The sequence below is a fragment of the Falco rusticolus genome, chromosome 19 (genome assembly GCF_015220075.1).
Source record: "Falco rusticolus isolate bFalRus1 chromosome 19, bFalRus1.pri, whole genome shotgun sequence".
Taxonomy (NCBI): Eukaryota; Metazoa; Chordata; class Aves; order Falconiformes; family Falconidae; genus Falco; species Falco rusticolus.
The window spans coordinates 3,774,762-3,788,800 of NC_051205.1; the positions used below are offsets into that span (position 1 = coordinate 3,774,762).

The 14,039-nt window shown below is 57.0% G+C and overlaps 2 protein-coding genes and 2 non-coding genes across 5 annotated transcripts; all 4 read left to right on the forward strand.

Annotated features, from left to right (window-relative positions):
• The first annotated feature begins 7 nt into the window (after positions 1-7).
• PTGES3 (prostaglandin E synthase 3) lies at positions 8-8,987 on the forward strand. Of its 2 annotated transcripts, none has more exons than XM_037371351.1 (8): positions 8-336; positions 5,512-5,625; positions 5,805-5,874; positions 6,142-6,240; positions 6,453-6,542; positions 7,036-7,098; positions 7,553-7,577; positions 8,128-8,442. In XM_037371351.1, coding segments are annotated over exons 1-8 (483 nt in total). In that variant the 5' UTR covers positions 8-334; the 3' UTR covers positions 8,148-8,442. The 2 variants fall into 2 exon arrangements, with proteins under 2 accessions (XP_037227248.1, XP_037227247.1); XM_037371350.1 differs by lacking the exon at positions 8-336 and adding an exon at positions 469-1,257 and having other exon boundaries at positions 8,128-8,987.
• Positions 8,988-9,468: 481 nt separating this feature from the next.
• Positions 9,469-13,050, forward strand: ATP5F1B (ATP synthase F1 subunit beta). Its single transcript, XM_037411986.1, has 10 exons — positions 9,469-9,636; positions 10,202-10,384; positions 10,719-10,893; positions 11,117-11,238; positions 11,481-11,665; positions 11,764-11,922; positions 12,024-12,146; positions 12,262-12,474; positions 12,563-12,764; positions 12,864-13,050. The coding sequence occupies exons 1-10, from the start codon at positions 9,495-9,497 to the stop codon at positions 12,959-12,961; spliced, it is 1,602 nt and encodes a 533-aa protein (XP_037267883.1). The 5' UTR covers positions 9,469-9,494; the 3' UTR covers positions 12,962-13,050.
• On the forward strand, positions 10,427-10,498 carry LOC119140248. The gene has a single exon (XR_005101569.1). It is a non-coding gene; the product is annotated as a small nucleolar RNA SNORD59 (small nucleolar RNA).
• On the forward strand, positions 11,335-11,408 carry LOC119140247. The gene has a single exon (XR_005101568.1). It is a non-coding gene; the product is annotated as a small nucleolar RNA SNORD59 (small nucleolar RNA).
• Positions 13,051-14,039: the final 989 nt, after the last annotated feature.

Here is a 14,039-nt window from a genome sequence, read left to right on the forward strand (position 1 = left end):
GGGGCGGGGCGGGGCGGGCGGCGGGGCGCGCCAGGGGCCGCGCGCGGGGGCCGCGCATGCGCAGGGCAGCGGCGGGAGGCGGCGCGGCGGGTATTTTGCTGCGTCACCAGCGCTGGGCGCCGCCGAGGGCCGAGTGCGCGGGGCATTGTGGGAACGAGGCCGCGCCGAGCCGAGCCCCGAGTCCGCCGCAGCGCCGCCGCCGCCGGAGTCACGGCCCTGCCTGCCCGCCCGCTCGCCGCTGCCGTCCGCCGCCACTCAGAGCCGGACCCGGAGCCTGGCCACCCCTCTCCCCGTCCCCCGCCAGGAGCGCCAGCCGGAGCCGCCGCCATTCGCCATGTGAGGCCTAGGGCTGGGGAGAGGCGAGGGCGCGCGGGGCGGCCCAGGCCGGCCCGGTCTCAGCGGGCCCGGGCCGCCGGGGGGCGCGGCCCCGCGCCGGGAGGCGGGAGGGGAGTGGGGCGTGGGGTCCCGCCAGCACGCGTGGTGACCTTGGCCGGCCCGCGTGTCCCCGCGGCCCGGGGGAGCTCGACGCGGTCGGGGGGTTCCCCCCTCCGTGGGGCTCGCTCCGGTGTCCGCCCGCCGTAGGGGTGGGCCCGGCGGTCGCTGTGCGCTCCGGCCCGGCGGCTGGAGCGGCGCCGGTTTGGCCCGTGTCTGCCCCCGGTTAAAGCGAACGGGGCACGGATCTGCCGCCCCCGCGCTGCGGGGCCCGGGCGTGTGGAATGAATGGGTCCGGGGCGGAGCGGGCTCGCCGGGGCCCGGCCCTCGGCCGGTGTAGGGGCCGCCCGGAACGGGGGTGTTGAGCGTGGCTGGAGGGGTCGCTCAGCGCTGACCTCCAGCACGCGGTAGTAGCTAAAATTGAGAACATTTCCCGGTAAGTAATAAATCCGCGGTGCTGCCAGCTACCTACGGGCATGCTGGTCTGTCTGTAAGCTCTTAGCTCTCCACGTAAAAAAAAAAAAGTGAAAAGATGCCTCCGTGGTGCATGTGCAGGTGCCGGAGCCTGCTCGGGAAGCTTCCCGGCTGCGGGGGAGCGGGCAGAGCCCCGGGTGCTCGGGAGGGAAGCGGAGCCGAGCGGCTGGATTCCTTCTCCGAGAGTGGCTCGTGCGGCCTCCGGTATATCCCGAGTGGAAACCCGGGCTCCGAGGCAATGCTCGTGCCATGCTGGGGAGTCCTAATTAGCTGGCTTCATTGTAATTCTACTGAAGCTGCTTCAGTGACCCAAAACCAGCGTCTGCTGCTCGTGACAGAGCTCCAGCCAACGTGAGTGTTCTCTAGCCGTGCAAGTGAAAGAGGAGCCAAACTTTGCGGAGGGGGGGTTCTGAGAGCAAAACCAGGCGGTTAAGGAAGGGGTGTGCTGCCCCTGAACCTGATGGCAGCGTTGCCCACTGACAGTCTGGATTTCCCCGTATTTGGCTTCAGTGACTGGAGGGGGTAGTATTTTTCTGAGGCTTTTTTTTGTCAGAAAGGTTGGTCTGCCACAGGTGCTGAGGAAAGCATTACCACTCGGTGGAAAAGCCGATGTCACTTGTTGCTTTTTGCCCCCTTGTCCCCAGAGAGGCATTTACTTCAGTGCAGCTCTTCTGAAACTCTGAAATGTGCGGCTGCTTCAGCTTAGTGTGGCTGAAAGCGAGAAGCACATTAAAAAAGTTGGGAGTTTTTCATGTTTAATGTCTGTAGAATGCATAATCTTGAAACTAAAATGCTACTGCATCCCACTTACAATTGCCTATGGTCTGAAACTAATTTTTTAATTAAAAAAAAGGCGCCTTTCCAGAGTATATAAATGAAAGCAAAACTACTTCTGTAGAACAGATTTCTTACTGCTGTCTGGGGGTAAAAGTCTTGTTCAGCAGACAGCTTTTCCAGTGTTCTCAAATTGTAGGTATTGTTGGGATGCTTTCCAGGAGACAAAGACAGGCTTCCAGTAGGCACAGTCTGCAGAGTGGCCGAGGAAGCGCAAGGACAGGTTTGGAAACTTCTTGAATCGCACCGAGCTACAAACATTTAAGAACTGAAGATTCAGCTCGTGAGTATGGTGTGCAAGGAGCAGCTTCTGCGCCTGTGGTTATGCTGGAGACCAGGGTGCCTGTGGCCAAATGGTGGCTCTTGGCATTGTGGGCAGCCAACCACAGAGCCCCTGTGGATCAGGCGAAGCAGGGAGGTCGCTTGGGTGAAGCTGAGCCCACACATTGCCCAGTAGCAGGAAATTTCTGCTGTGAAGCTTCTAGAAGCTGTTCTGTGGTGCTGTTGTCATGATTGTCTTCTGAATATGATGACTAGAAGAGGCAGTTGGATGGAGATGCATGGCAGCTGTGTCTGTTTAGGAAGTCACCAAAATGCACAGGTGGCAGCAAGTGTAGATTTGACAGAAGAAATCCTTGCTGAATGTGGAACCCTAGTGATGGGTTCCCTGGGCTGTATGCTGCTCCAAGTCTGCTGTGGTTTATTGCTGCATGGGTAAAAGCATGTTTAAATTAACTTCTCTGTTTCAGAGAAATCTAAATCCCATTAGGACATGGGGATGATACATAACCAAAGCCTGTACTCAGGTTGGCGCTGTTGGCATAAGGCTGAGGTCCCCTGGGATTAGTTTGCTTGAGCAAGAAGGAGACGTGAGGCTTTCCGTGTAACAAGTGACTCTGCTCAGAAGTCCTGGCAGTGTTTCTTGGTGCCTGTAAGAAAACAGAAGACTTTCTGTGGGCGTAGGGGAACCATCCCCCTGAAGCACTCGGAGCACGTGCACGCCTTACCCTTGGCTTCCACAAGGGTTGTCTCCTAGGAATCTTGGTGTAGGCAGGCAACGCAAATGAGCTGCGACTTCCGTCTCATCTGTAACTTTGGTTAGTAGTTCCAATGTATCCTGCATTACTGGTTTGAATGGTAAGTCCTGACTAAAGCGCTTCACGGACAGGCAAAGGAAGGTTTCCATCCTCCCTTTGGGAGGATGAGAGATTAGAAAAACAGATAAAAAGGATAAGAGGCAACCCCATCCTAGCTTTAATTACAGTAGGCACGTTCAGAGTGGTAAGTACTAAATATCTGGGGAGGCGGCATGCGTTTAGTGTTAGAAACATGAATGATGTTCTAGTGCATTTTCTTTGATCTTTCATTCCCTTTTGTAGCTTGGACGTATGTGAGTTTCCTTCAGCTCTAGGACAGCTCGGTGAGACTTTTGGAAGTGCTGTGAACAGGCTTTTGGTGCCTCTGACCCCTGATCTTGGCAAAGATACCGAGGTCAAGGCCAAACCAAAGCTGCAAAACTGAGGAATGCCTGCAGCTCCCTGGGGAGGCTGGAGATATCTCCATTGACATTGAAAATGTTTGTGAAGTGTTAAAGCTATTCAGCAGGAGCCCCTGCATCATCGTGGGCAGGGACACTGAGATTTCTGTTCTGATAACAGTGTGCTTGAGCATGTACCAAGTTCCACGCAGAGGGGATTTTTGTCTTCCAGCAGCGTGAGAAATGGCTGCTGCTCAGTTCCCAAATGCAGAGGCGTGCACAGAGGGAGCAGAGCAGGTCGTTTCTCATCCCCTTTTTTCCTCAGAGTCTTTCATTCCCTTTTAGAAGAGGAAAACTATGTCCAGTAAGGAATTAAAAATACTGTAGTAAGAAATTTGCTACTCTGCTATTGCTGTGCTTTACCTGAATAAGGAGATGCCTTAACATTTCCCAAAAATGCTGCTACAAGGGAAAGCATTAGGTTTTCACTCGGGGGGACAGTATCCTGCTAGAAACTAAAGGTTGCATTCAGAAACAAGGTAGGTTTTGTGCTCTCAGAAGTTAAATGCTCTGTTACTGGCCTCTGATCAGATGCTTTCTGCACTTAAAACAGGTGCTAGTGCTGGAGGAGGCAGTCACGGCTGCTTCTGCTGCTGTACCAGCCTCTCAGTGAGCTGGCACTGGTGCTTGTACGGGTAGCACTGATGGAGCTCAAAGCTGGTGCTGGTGGCTCTGGGCTGGGTCCTGGTTCAGTTCATCCTGCAGGCAGGTGTACAGAGCAGGACAGGAGCCAGCCCTGGGGTGGGGGAGTGGGGCTGCTTTGGGGAGTGGTGCAGCACTTGGTAAGTAATTTTGCTAGTTATGTCAGTTTGACACCAAGAATTGAATTGATTGATGATCAGGTGAGTCACAATCTGTTCTGAAGGCTTGGCAATGGTCACCTTAATACATATTCTGAAAAGGTAATTATAGTTTGTCAGGTTACTGTGCTGTAATGCGAAGAGTGCAATGCTGAGACCCAGCGTCACTCCTTGGTGCGCGAAGGGGAAGCTGCTCAGTCACATACAGGGCGGAACATCAGCTTTCTTTGTGTCCTTGTGTGGTTTAGCTTTGTGTAGTCACAGTAACCATCACGGTAAGTGACCAGAACATTTCACTTCAGTCGGACTCACAGGTAGGTCTTTTGAGGTCTTCTCTGTAGGGGCGTTAGCTGTGAAATCCCAGCTTTGGTCTTGCACCTCTGGAAGATAGCTGAAGTGTGAGAAGCACCCGTCTTGTCTTCTGTGCCTTAGCAACAGCAGCTCCCGCTGGGTGGCTGTTTGCTTTTTCCTGGAATGCAGACATTTGGTTGTGGGCTTGGCCTGAGTTGCCAGGAGAATAACTGAAACCAGGGGGAGGGAGTCCCAGGCGTGGGGAGCTGGGTCTGGGTCACTTTCACCCGCCGATCGGGTATGGCCGCACTTGAGCTTTGCAGGTGAGTTCTGGCTGTAGAATTGCAAACACGCAACAGTCGGTCAGGAGCCCTGGCACGTTTTCTGGTGCCCTGGACAGGCTGTCGCTGCCTGTGATACTTGTGCAAAACCAGGAAGATCCTTGAGAGCGTAGGAGTTAAAAGTCTGTACATAGAAGGTTGTAGCAAGAAGTCAGAACAGAAAAAAAGTGATTTTTTTTTTTTCAAGTCCGGTACCTGTACTGACTTCAGCTGGGTCTTACAGCAAGGTTGTTGGAAGGATCCATTTTTTTTAAATAGTAACAATGTCCAAAAAAGTAGGATTTTCAATGGCTTTGGGCTTTTAACTCTGGATAATAAAAAGCATCATGAAGTCTGCCTGTGTAGCTGTTAAAGGTGACTGAAATTGTGTCATAATCTGTGGTAGCTCATCTTGAAAAGTTTGTCATAATTTTGGTGTGCTGTAGCGCTTACTGTAGTCTCACAGGCTCTGATGGCTTCTCCAAGGAATGTTGGCATGAGCTTTTTAGGGGCATTAGGCACTAAATGTGTTGTATCTCTTTATTATTAAAGCTTTTTTCAGCCTTAAGTGCCTTTTAAAGATTATTAATAATAAGCTAATAATGCAGCTTTTAAGAACAGGAAGGAGTCTTTTAGTTGAACTTCCTGAACTGTAATAAAAAAAAAATCAAACTGCTCGAGTTGCCTTTTGGGGAGAAACAAAAGGAAAGCCAGTGTTAAGTTTACTGGTAGCATGGAAGGGTGAGTTTGAAAATATTTTTCAGGTATTTTGATGAAAGGTACAAAACTTGATTTGAACTTTTCTTAAATGGTCTGTTCACAGGCAGCCCGCTTCTGCGAAGTGGTACGACCGGAGGGACTATGTCTTTATTGAATTTTGCGTTGAAGACAGTAAAGATGTTAATGTAAATTTTGAAAAATCCAAACTTACGTTCAGGTAAGTGATTTGGACCTTGACGAAGCTGAAAGGTACAGGGAGATACATAAAGGCTGTGCTGATGGTGATCAGATGGTTTTTCAGAACAACTTGACAAAGTATAGAATTCTGTTAATGAGCTATATTTATTTTATAAGGTGTCTTGTGCTAAATGCAAACTTTTTTTTTCCTTTTAACAGTTGTCTTGGAGGAAGTGATAACTTTAAACATTTAAACGAAATTGACCTTTTTAATAATATTGATCCAAATGTAAGTATCCTCTTGACTCTCATCTTGTTTTGTTCTTAGTGCTGTATCCTGAAAAATACCATCCATTCTTCCGGCTGCTTCTGGTATTGTGGGCACATCGTTTCTTAGACTGTAAGAATGTGCTTAAACTCAGATCCACGGAAGCATCTCTGGATGGTGTTTTTCAGGACCGAGAATAAGTTGCTAGCTTAAGACAAAAGGAGTAATAGAAGCAGTTCCTGATGAAGTTTGTGATGATTGTACTGATGTGTATTTGCTCTTTTTCAGGAATCAAAGCATAAAAGAACAGACAGATCTATCTTGTGTTGTTTACGAAAAGGAGAATCTGGTCAGGCATGGCCGAGGTTAACAAAAGAGAGGGCAAAGGTGGGTGTGGGCTCCGTGGTGGCCAGGGCAGCACTGCCTGCTGCCTCCCCTGGGTTTTAGTTTTGTTTAATATTTGGGTCATGTTTAAATGATGTAGCAGTTAATGGGTCACTTACTTTGCTTCTGATCAGATTGGCACTTCTTATTAACCTTCTGTCAGTAACAGCTTGCTACTCGCTTGTCCTTAAATAACTTCTTGTGTTGATGTGCAGCTCAACTGGCTCAGTGTGGACTTCAACAACTGGAAAGATTGGGAAGATGATTCAGATGAAGACATGTCCAACTTCGATCGCTTTTCTGAGGTATGCGAAGATGGGTCCCTGGAAGTTTGGGGTTCCCTTCTGGGCTGTGTCTTGGCAAGCAGGGACAGACCGCTGTAGGAAGAGTCACATTCCTCCTCCTGGCGCATTCCTGGCTGCTGGTCCCGGTGCAGGCTCTGCCGGTTTGCCGAGGCACAGCTGTTGCCAGCTTTAACCAGTGCTGTGGGCTGTCCATGCCACAGCCAAGTTGACCATTTGTGTTGGCTATTAAATAGGAAGCAAACATACATCCTGTGGTAGACAACAGTGCTGACTTTCTGCACCAGTTGGTTTGCCAAGCCATTAACTTCAGATTATTTTTTTCAGATGCTCACCTTGTAATCCCTACGTAGGTGCAGCTGATTTGTCCAAAGGCCTGGCAGCTGTTGACTATGACAATTTTAAGTTATTTTTAGATTTTTACAGTGCTCCCCTAGTTGAGGTAGAGTGTGGTTGGCTTCACCCCTGTAATGTGGCTATTATGTCTCTGGAACAGATGATGAATAACATGGGCGGAGATGACGACGTAGACTTGCCAGAAGTAGATGGGGCAGATGATGTAAGTACTTTGTTTGCAGTAAATACGTGCAGGGCTGGTTCAGCACCCTGTGCATTCGATGCTGCTTGCTGAAGTCAAACTTGCACCCATTCAGTGCTGTCAAAGGCTTAAATAGCACCAGACCTTGTCTGGATGAATGATGGCACTTGTGAAAGTCATCTTCCTTCCCTCCAGCAGCAGTGGTGAGGGCAGTGCTGCCAGTGCTTGCAGTGTCTGGACAGCTTGGTGTCTGCCCCCTCCACAGTGACCGCTGGTTACTGTGGGCCTGGCCGGTGAGGCCAAGTGAAGCATGTCCTGTGGAACCTGTGGGGTTCCTCGGGGTATACGCTCTGGCAGAGCGCACGCTTGCTGCTGGGCTTTGGAAGCAGCAGCTCAATTGCTGTGTTAGTGGTGATAGAGGGAAGAGTGCCTTCACGCACAGTCTGCTCCAGTTAACGTTTCTTCTTCTTTCCAGGACTCGCCAGACAGTGATGATGAAAGTAAGTCGGTGTTCTTGTTTCTTTCTGCACACTGTGCAACAGTGCAAGTGCGTGCTGAACACTCCTTGCTGAGCGAGAGCCTTGAGCAGAGCCAGGAGATTCTCTGTCCTTTTAGTCTCACTGAATCCCAGCTGGGAGCTAATGCCAGTGCCCTGCCTGAGCAGTGTGACACTATATAATCTAGCAAAAGCCTTTCCACACAAGCAGGAAACACGAGTTTGACCTTCCCAGCCAGCTGTGGTCCTGGGGAGGCTTTGGCCTTAAGAGCAGCAGGCACATGCTTGGGCGGGGGGGCATCAGTGCCTGGTACTGGCTCTACTTGCGTGACTTCTGCGCTTGCAGCAGTGGCTGCATGTGGATCTTCCTTGTGAAGAACCAAGGGTGGGGTCAGAGGCCTTGGAAGGTGCTGTGCCCTTTGTGATTGAGGGCTGGATCTTTGTGCTTGTGTCCCTTGTGATAATGGGGCTCCTGGTAGCTTCTTTTTTTTTAAAACAACAAAAAAAACCACCAACCAACCCAAACCTGCTAATGCTCTGCTCTTTCTTTCTAGAAATGCCGGATCTGGAGTAAGGAAAACTGTCGTCTTCAGGGTTTGGGGAAAGAAGTTCATTACAACATTTCATAATCGAGATAAGAATTCCTGAGTTGATAGCCCTAAAGGGAGATCCTGCATCTTTTAACCCATTTTCAGTCCATTTTAAATGGCTTCACCGATGGTAGGTGTGTACTATGGCACGGGGCGGTCTTAAGCCACGAGAGGCAATAACGTTATGTGTGAACCGTTTTCCAGACTTCCAAAAAAACCCAATTGAGGTGTAGGCAATCCATAGAGAACAGTTGCAATAAAGTTTACGGAGCCTCCTTGCCTCGTAGCAGATGTAATTACAATGGGAGAATCCTGAATTTACACCAAGTGGTAAATGAGCAATTTCCCCCACCCCCCTCTCTGCCGCCTGAAATTGTATGTTTGTACCGGGATCAAAACTGGCTGAAACAAGGGTGTTGTCATTGGCTCACAAAATTTGGCTGGCGAGGCGCAGTACCCCTGTGGTGTCTTCAGGTCTGTTCCACTAAAGTTTGTATTGAAAAGGAAACAAAATTCTCCTCCTTTGGTGTTCAGTCCCATCACGTGCTCCCCACCCAGCGCAGGTGGCTGGAGCCTGTCCCCTGGTACCGTTTGACCCTAAAGCTTTACATCTCCTAGTCCAGGGTGCGAGTGGCTGTACGTTGTTGCTTGTCAATCTGTTCGTTTAGACCAAATCGTATTTGCACTGTGGGCATGGAAGCGAGTGACAGACCGTGGGGGCGCGCGGGCGCCTCATAACCGGGCTGAAAAACCTCAATTTATGTTCAGAGCAGCTGGGATTTTTTTAATGTCTGCATTCTTTCTAATAAACTGTTGAAGACTCCCTGGCTCTCCTTCTGCCTGGGGCCTGTGCATTGCTGTGCCTAGGGTGGGCTCCCCTACGGTGGGGGTGGGGGGTTGGGGCGCGGTGGAACGGGTTGGCCTGGTGCTGGGGGGGACGGACGGCCCCTCGGGACTGAGCTGGGCCCGCGGTGGGGGGCGGGCGGCCCCTCGAGGCTGAGCTTGGCCGGTGGCGGGGCCTGGGCCGTCGGTCACGGCGACCGCCCCAAGGACAAGCGCGGGACACGTGCCGCGGTGCTTCCGGTGCCCTTCCGCGTGTGCCCGCCCTTTCCGCCAACCTTAGCCAATCAATTCATCGCGCTGCTTGACGGATAGCGCTAGGACCCAATGGCGAGGAGGCGGAAAGCAAGCAACGAGGTAGGTTTGGCCAATGGGAGAGCGGATGCGGGCCGCGCCCAATCGGCTCGTGCGGCAGGGCGTGACGCAGAGGCGGCCCCGCCCCTCGGGAGCCGTGTGGGGCGGGCGGGGCGCGGGGCTCAGTCGGCGCCGCCATGTTGGGGCTCGCGGGTCGTTGCTCGGCCGCCGCCGCCGCCGCCGTTCGGCCGCTGCTGCGCCGCCGGGCCGGGCCGGGCCGCGACCTCTTGCCGCTGCTCCTCAGCCGCGGGGCCGGCCCAGCCGCCGCCGCCGGGGCGCGTGAGTGCGGGGCGGCCGCGGGGTCACCTTGGGGCCTGCGCCGGCCCGTTACCGGGGCACGGTGGGCCGGGCCGTCAGGGCGAGGGGACGGGGGGCAGCGTCCCATGGACGCATCGGGGGTGTACGGGGGTCCTGCTTGCACCGGGGAGGGTGCAGGGGTCTGGGGTGCGCAGAGGGGATGCAGGGGGGTGCACCTCGGTCCTGGGAGCACCGAGGGGTGTTCAGGGCGTCCCGGGTGCACCGAGGGGTGTTCAGGGGGGCTTGGGCAGATCGAGGGCAGCAGGGGCTCTGGGATGCACAGAGGGCCAGTCAGGGGGTCCTGGGTGCACCGAGAAGGGTGCAGGGGCCTTGGGTGCACCGAGAGGCAATCAGGGCGTCCTGGGCAGATCGAGGGCTGCAGGGGGCCCTGGGTGCACGGGGCGGGGTGCCGGGGTCTTGGGCACATGCCAGGGCATGCAGGGGAGCCCCAGCTCTGCACCCCCAGCTCTGCACCCCCAGCGCACACGGGAACCGGGAGCTGCCCGTTCCCCAGCTGACCTTGACTCGTCACTCTGCTTCCCCCCAGGACGGGACTATGCAGCCCAGCCCGCCGCTGCTGCCAAGGCCGGCTCGACCACCGGCCGCATCGTGGCCGTCATCGGTGCAGTGGTGGACGTGCAGTTCGATGAGGGGCTGCCCCCCATCCTCAACGCCCTTGAGGTGCAGGGCAGGGAGACCCGGTTGGTGCTGGAGGTGGCTCAGCACCTGGGTGAGCATCTGCCGCAGAAGGGCTGCAGAGGGTGGGAGGGGTCCTCCTGTGATGATGTGTCTTGACTTTCGTTCTCCTGAGCTTGCTGAAGCCATGGATTTCAATCTGAGGAGGAGGAAAATGGCTGCCAGAGGGCTCTGGGCTGCAGGGCTGCAGTGTGAGCGTGGCCTGGGCTCGATTTTGCTCTGTGCTATTTTTTTCCTGGATTTTGCTGCTCCTCTTGGTCCTCCTCCCAGCAAACTGTTCCTTTGGCAGGAACTGGGGAAGCCACCAGCAGCTGTCCCCAGGGTCAGCTTGAGGGCACTGCTCTGATGCTGTCCTTGGGCTTTGGCAGGGGAGAACACTGTGCGCACAATCGCAATGGACGGGACAGAAGGCCTGGTGAGGGGACAGAAGGTGCTGGACTCTGGCGCGCCCATCCGCATCCCCGTTGGCCCCGAGACCCTGGGCAGGATCATGAACGTCATTGGGGAACCCATCGATGAGAGGGGCCCCATCACGACGAAACAGTGAGTGATGCCAGGGACCTGGAGCCAGCATCACATGGGGCTTGGAGGTGGGGGCACGGGTTCTGGAGTAGGAGACACATGTGTGAACAGGGACGTGGCGCGTCCCTGCCACGCTCCCTTTCTCCTGGGTCATGAGCAGGGATTGCACTTGCGCAGCCTCCTGCCAGCACCCCGACTGAGGGTCTTGGTTCAGTTGCTCAGCTCCGTTTCTGTTCTGCTGCAGGTTTGCTGCTATCCACGCTGAAGCCCCCGAGTTTGTGGAGATGAGTGTTGAACAGGAGATCCTGGTGACGGGGATCAAGGTGGTGGACCTGCTGGCTCCCTACGCCAAGGGCGGCAAGATCGGTACGTTGCCCCTAGAGGAAAAGGGGGTTGTCTGGGGAGGGGGCACCCTGCCAGCCCCACTGAGGCTCAGGACCAGTCCCTCTGCAGCAGTTATTTCCTTCACTGATGAGTAACAACTTGACTTTCGTTCTCCTGAGCTTGCTGAAGCCACGTTTATTGATCTGAGGAGGAAATGGGGGAAGGGAGACACTGGGAGCCGCCAGATCAGCTTGGTGTTGAGCACAACTCCTCTTCCCTCCCAGGTTTGTTTGGAGGTGCTGGCGTTGGCAAGACTGTGCTGATCATGGAGCTGATCAACAACGTGGCAAAAGCCCACGGCGGTTACTCGGTGTTTGCCGGCGTGGGGGAGCGAACCCGTGAAGGCAACGATTTGTACCATGAGATGATTGAGTCTGGGGTCATCAACCTGAAAGATGCCACTTCTAAGGTGGGCTGGGTCTCCCGAGTGGCCGGGTGGGGTCCCGGCAGCACCAGGGGCGTGGGTGGCAGAGCGGTGCGGTGCTGACACCTGGGTCCTGCCCGCAGGTCGCCCTGGTGTATGGACAGATGAATGAGCCCCCGGGCGCCCGCGCCAGAGTGGCTCTGACAGGCTTGACGGTGGCCGAATACTTCAGGGACCAGGAGGGTCAGGACGTGCTGCTCTTCATCGACAACATCTTCCGCTTCACCCAGGCTGGCTCCGAGGTCTGTGCTCGGTGCGGGGCTGCTGGCGTGCTGGCTCCTGGTGCTGAGCGCAGCGGTGGCCAGGCCCCGGGCAGCCTCTCACAGGCCCTGCTCCCTCCCAGGTGTCAGCCCTGCTGGGGAGAATCCCCTCCGCTGTGGGCTACCAGCCCACGCTGGCCACCGACATGGGTACCATGCAGGAGAGGATCACCACCACGCGCAAGGGCTCCATCACTTCAGTGCAGGTGAGGGCAGGGCCGGCCCCGCCGCGCCGGGTGAGCCGCGGCACCCACCTCGGGCCCACCGTCCCCTCCTGCCTGGCACCCACCTCGGGCCCACCGTCCCCTCCCGCCTCCCCAGGCCATCTACGTGCCGGCTGACGACTTGACCGACCCTGCCCCAGCCACCACCTTCGCCCACTTGGACGCCACCACGGTGCTGTCCCGTGCCATCGCCGAGCTGGGCATCTACCCGGCCGTGGACCCCCTGGACTCCACCTCCCGCATCATGGACCCCAACATCGTGGGGCCTGAGCACTACGACGTGGCTCGGGGGGTGCAGAAGATCCTGCAGGTGAGGGGGCCAGGGCAGCCCCCCGCAGGGGTGCTGGGAGGGGGTTGAAGCCCGGCACTGGCCGCTCACCCCACATCTCTCCGCGCAGGACTACAAGTCTTTGCAGGACATCATCGCCATCCTGGGCATGGACGAGCTCTCCGAAGAGGACAAGCTGACGGTGGCCCGGGCTCGCAAGATCCAGCGCTTCTTGTCACAGCCTTTCCAGGTGGCCGAGGTCTTCACCGGCCACATGGGCAAGCTGGTGCCACTGAAGGAGACCATCAAGGGCTTCAAGCAGATCCTGGCAGGTGAGGTGGCCCCCTGGGCGGGGGGGAGCTGGGGGCCCAGAGGGGCTGGGCAGGGCTGGGCGCCCCGCTCCCCCCACTGACAAGGCGTCTCCCCCCCAGGCGAGTACGACCACCTCCCAGAGCAGGCCTTCTACATGGTGGGGCCCATCGAGGAGGCGGTGGCCAAGGCGGAGAAGCTGGCTGAAGAGCACGCCTGAGCCTGGCCCCCCTGCGCCCCCCCGCCGGCTCTGCCTGGGGCCGGACCCCCAGTATTTAACGTTTCCAATAAAACATCGGTGAAAACGTCCCGGTGCCTTGTGTGCTGCGGCTCCCGGTCCTGGGGGCTTGGGGGTCCTGGGAGCCCCCCGCCCATGGGACTGGCAAGGCCAGGCTGTTCCGGGGGGGGCTCTCCTCTGCCCCCGGGGGTCCCATGAGCCCCCTGCCCACGGGACTGGCAAGGCCAGGCTGTTCCGGGGGCTCTCCCCTGCCCCCCCCCGCCCCCCCGCGGGGCTCCTCCACCAAAGGAGGGGGACAAGGGGCTGTACTGGGGGGGGGGGTCTGCACAGCAAAGGGACCCTCGGCCGAGGGTGTCCCCGGAAACTGGGAGGGATCCCCCCTCCCACGGGCAGGGGCTGGTGTGTGTCCGTCGTAACCCCCCCCCCTCCCTCCGATTGCAGCTCCACCGTTTTGCAGCACAAAGGGCCGCCCCCGCCCCGCCAGCTGCAGCTTTGTCCGGGGGGTCCCGGGGGGCCGCGCACGGCCCGGCCCTCCTCGGTGCGGGGCTGCGCCCTCCCCCCCGGGGCACCAAAGCCCCCCCCACCCCAGTGGGGGTGGGCCAGGCCCTACAGCGAGGGCTCACGGAGGGGGGGGGAGGGGGTACTGCGGGGGGGTCCCCGTACGGGCTACAGCCCGAGGGGCCGTGGTGGGGGTACCCCTTGCCGTTCCCTGCGCCCCCCCCCCCGCCATGCCACGAAGGGCTGCGGTCCCTTTAAATGGCGGCGCGTCCCGCGTGGCGGAGGGGGCGGCGGCGGCCGCTGACATCACGCGGGGCCGGGAGCACCTGCGCCGCCGCCCGGCTCCACCAGCGGGCACCGGCACCGGGCCGGCCCCGCCGCCCCCAGGTACGCACCACGCGGCCGGGCACGGGGACAGCCCCCCCCTCCCCCCTCCCCTTCGAGCACCGGGACCCCCGCTGAGCCCGGCCGGTTGTACCGGCAGCCCCGGCTTCGTACCGGCACCCCCTCGCCACCGGGAAGGGGACCCCCGCCCCGGGTAGGGATTGGTCCCCCGAGGCCG

Bases quoted from the DNA above. Each gene is read 5' to 3' on its own strand.
- PTGES3 (XM_037371350.1), top strand. From the start codon at position 965: ATGCCTCCGTGGTGCATGTGCAGGTGCCGGAGCCTGCTCGGGAAGCTT. The intron at 1,258-5,511 runs GTGAGTGTTCTC...GTCTGTTCACAG, and splicing joins GTGACAGAGCTCCAGCCAAC to GCAGCCCGCTTCTGCGAAGT. The intron at 6,241-6,452 runs GTGGGTGTGGGC...GTTGATGTGCAG, and splicing joins TAACAAAAGAGAGGGCAAAG to CTCAACTGGCTCAGTGTGGA.
- ATP5F1B (XM_037411986.1), top strand. From the start codon at position 9,495: ATGTTGGGGCTCGCGGGTCGTTGCTCGGCCGCCGCCGCCGCCGCCGTT. The intron at 10,385-10,718 runs GTGAGCATCTGC...GGGCTTTGGCAG, and splicing joins GGAGGTGGCTCAGCACCTGG to GGGAGAACACTGTGCGCACA. The intron at 12,765-12,863 runs GTGAGGTGGCCC...TCTCCCCCCCAG, and splicing joins CTTCAAGCAGATCCTGGCAG to GCGAGTACGACCACCTCCCA.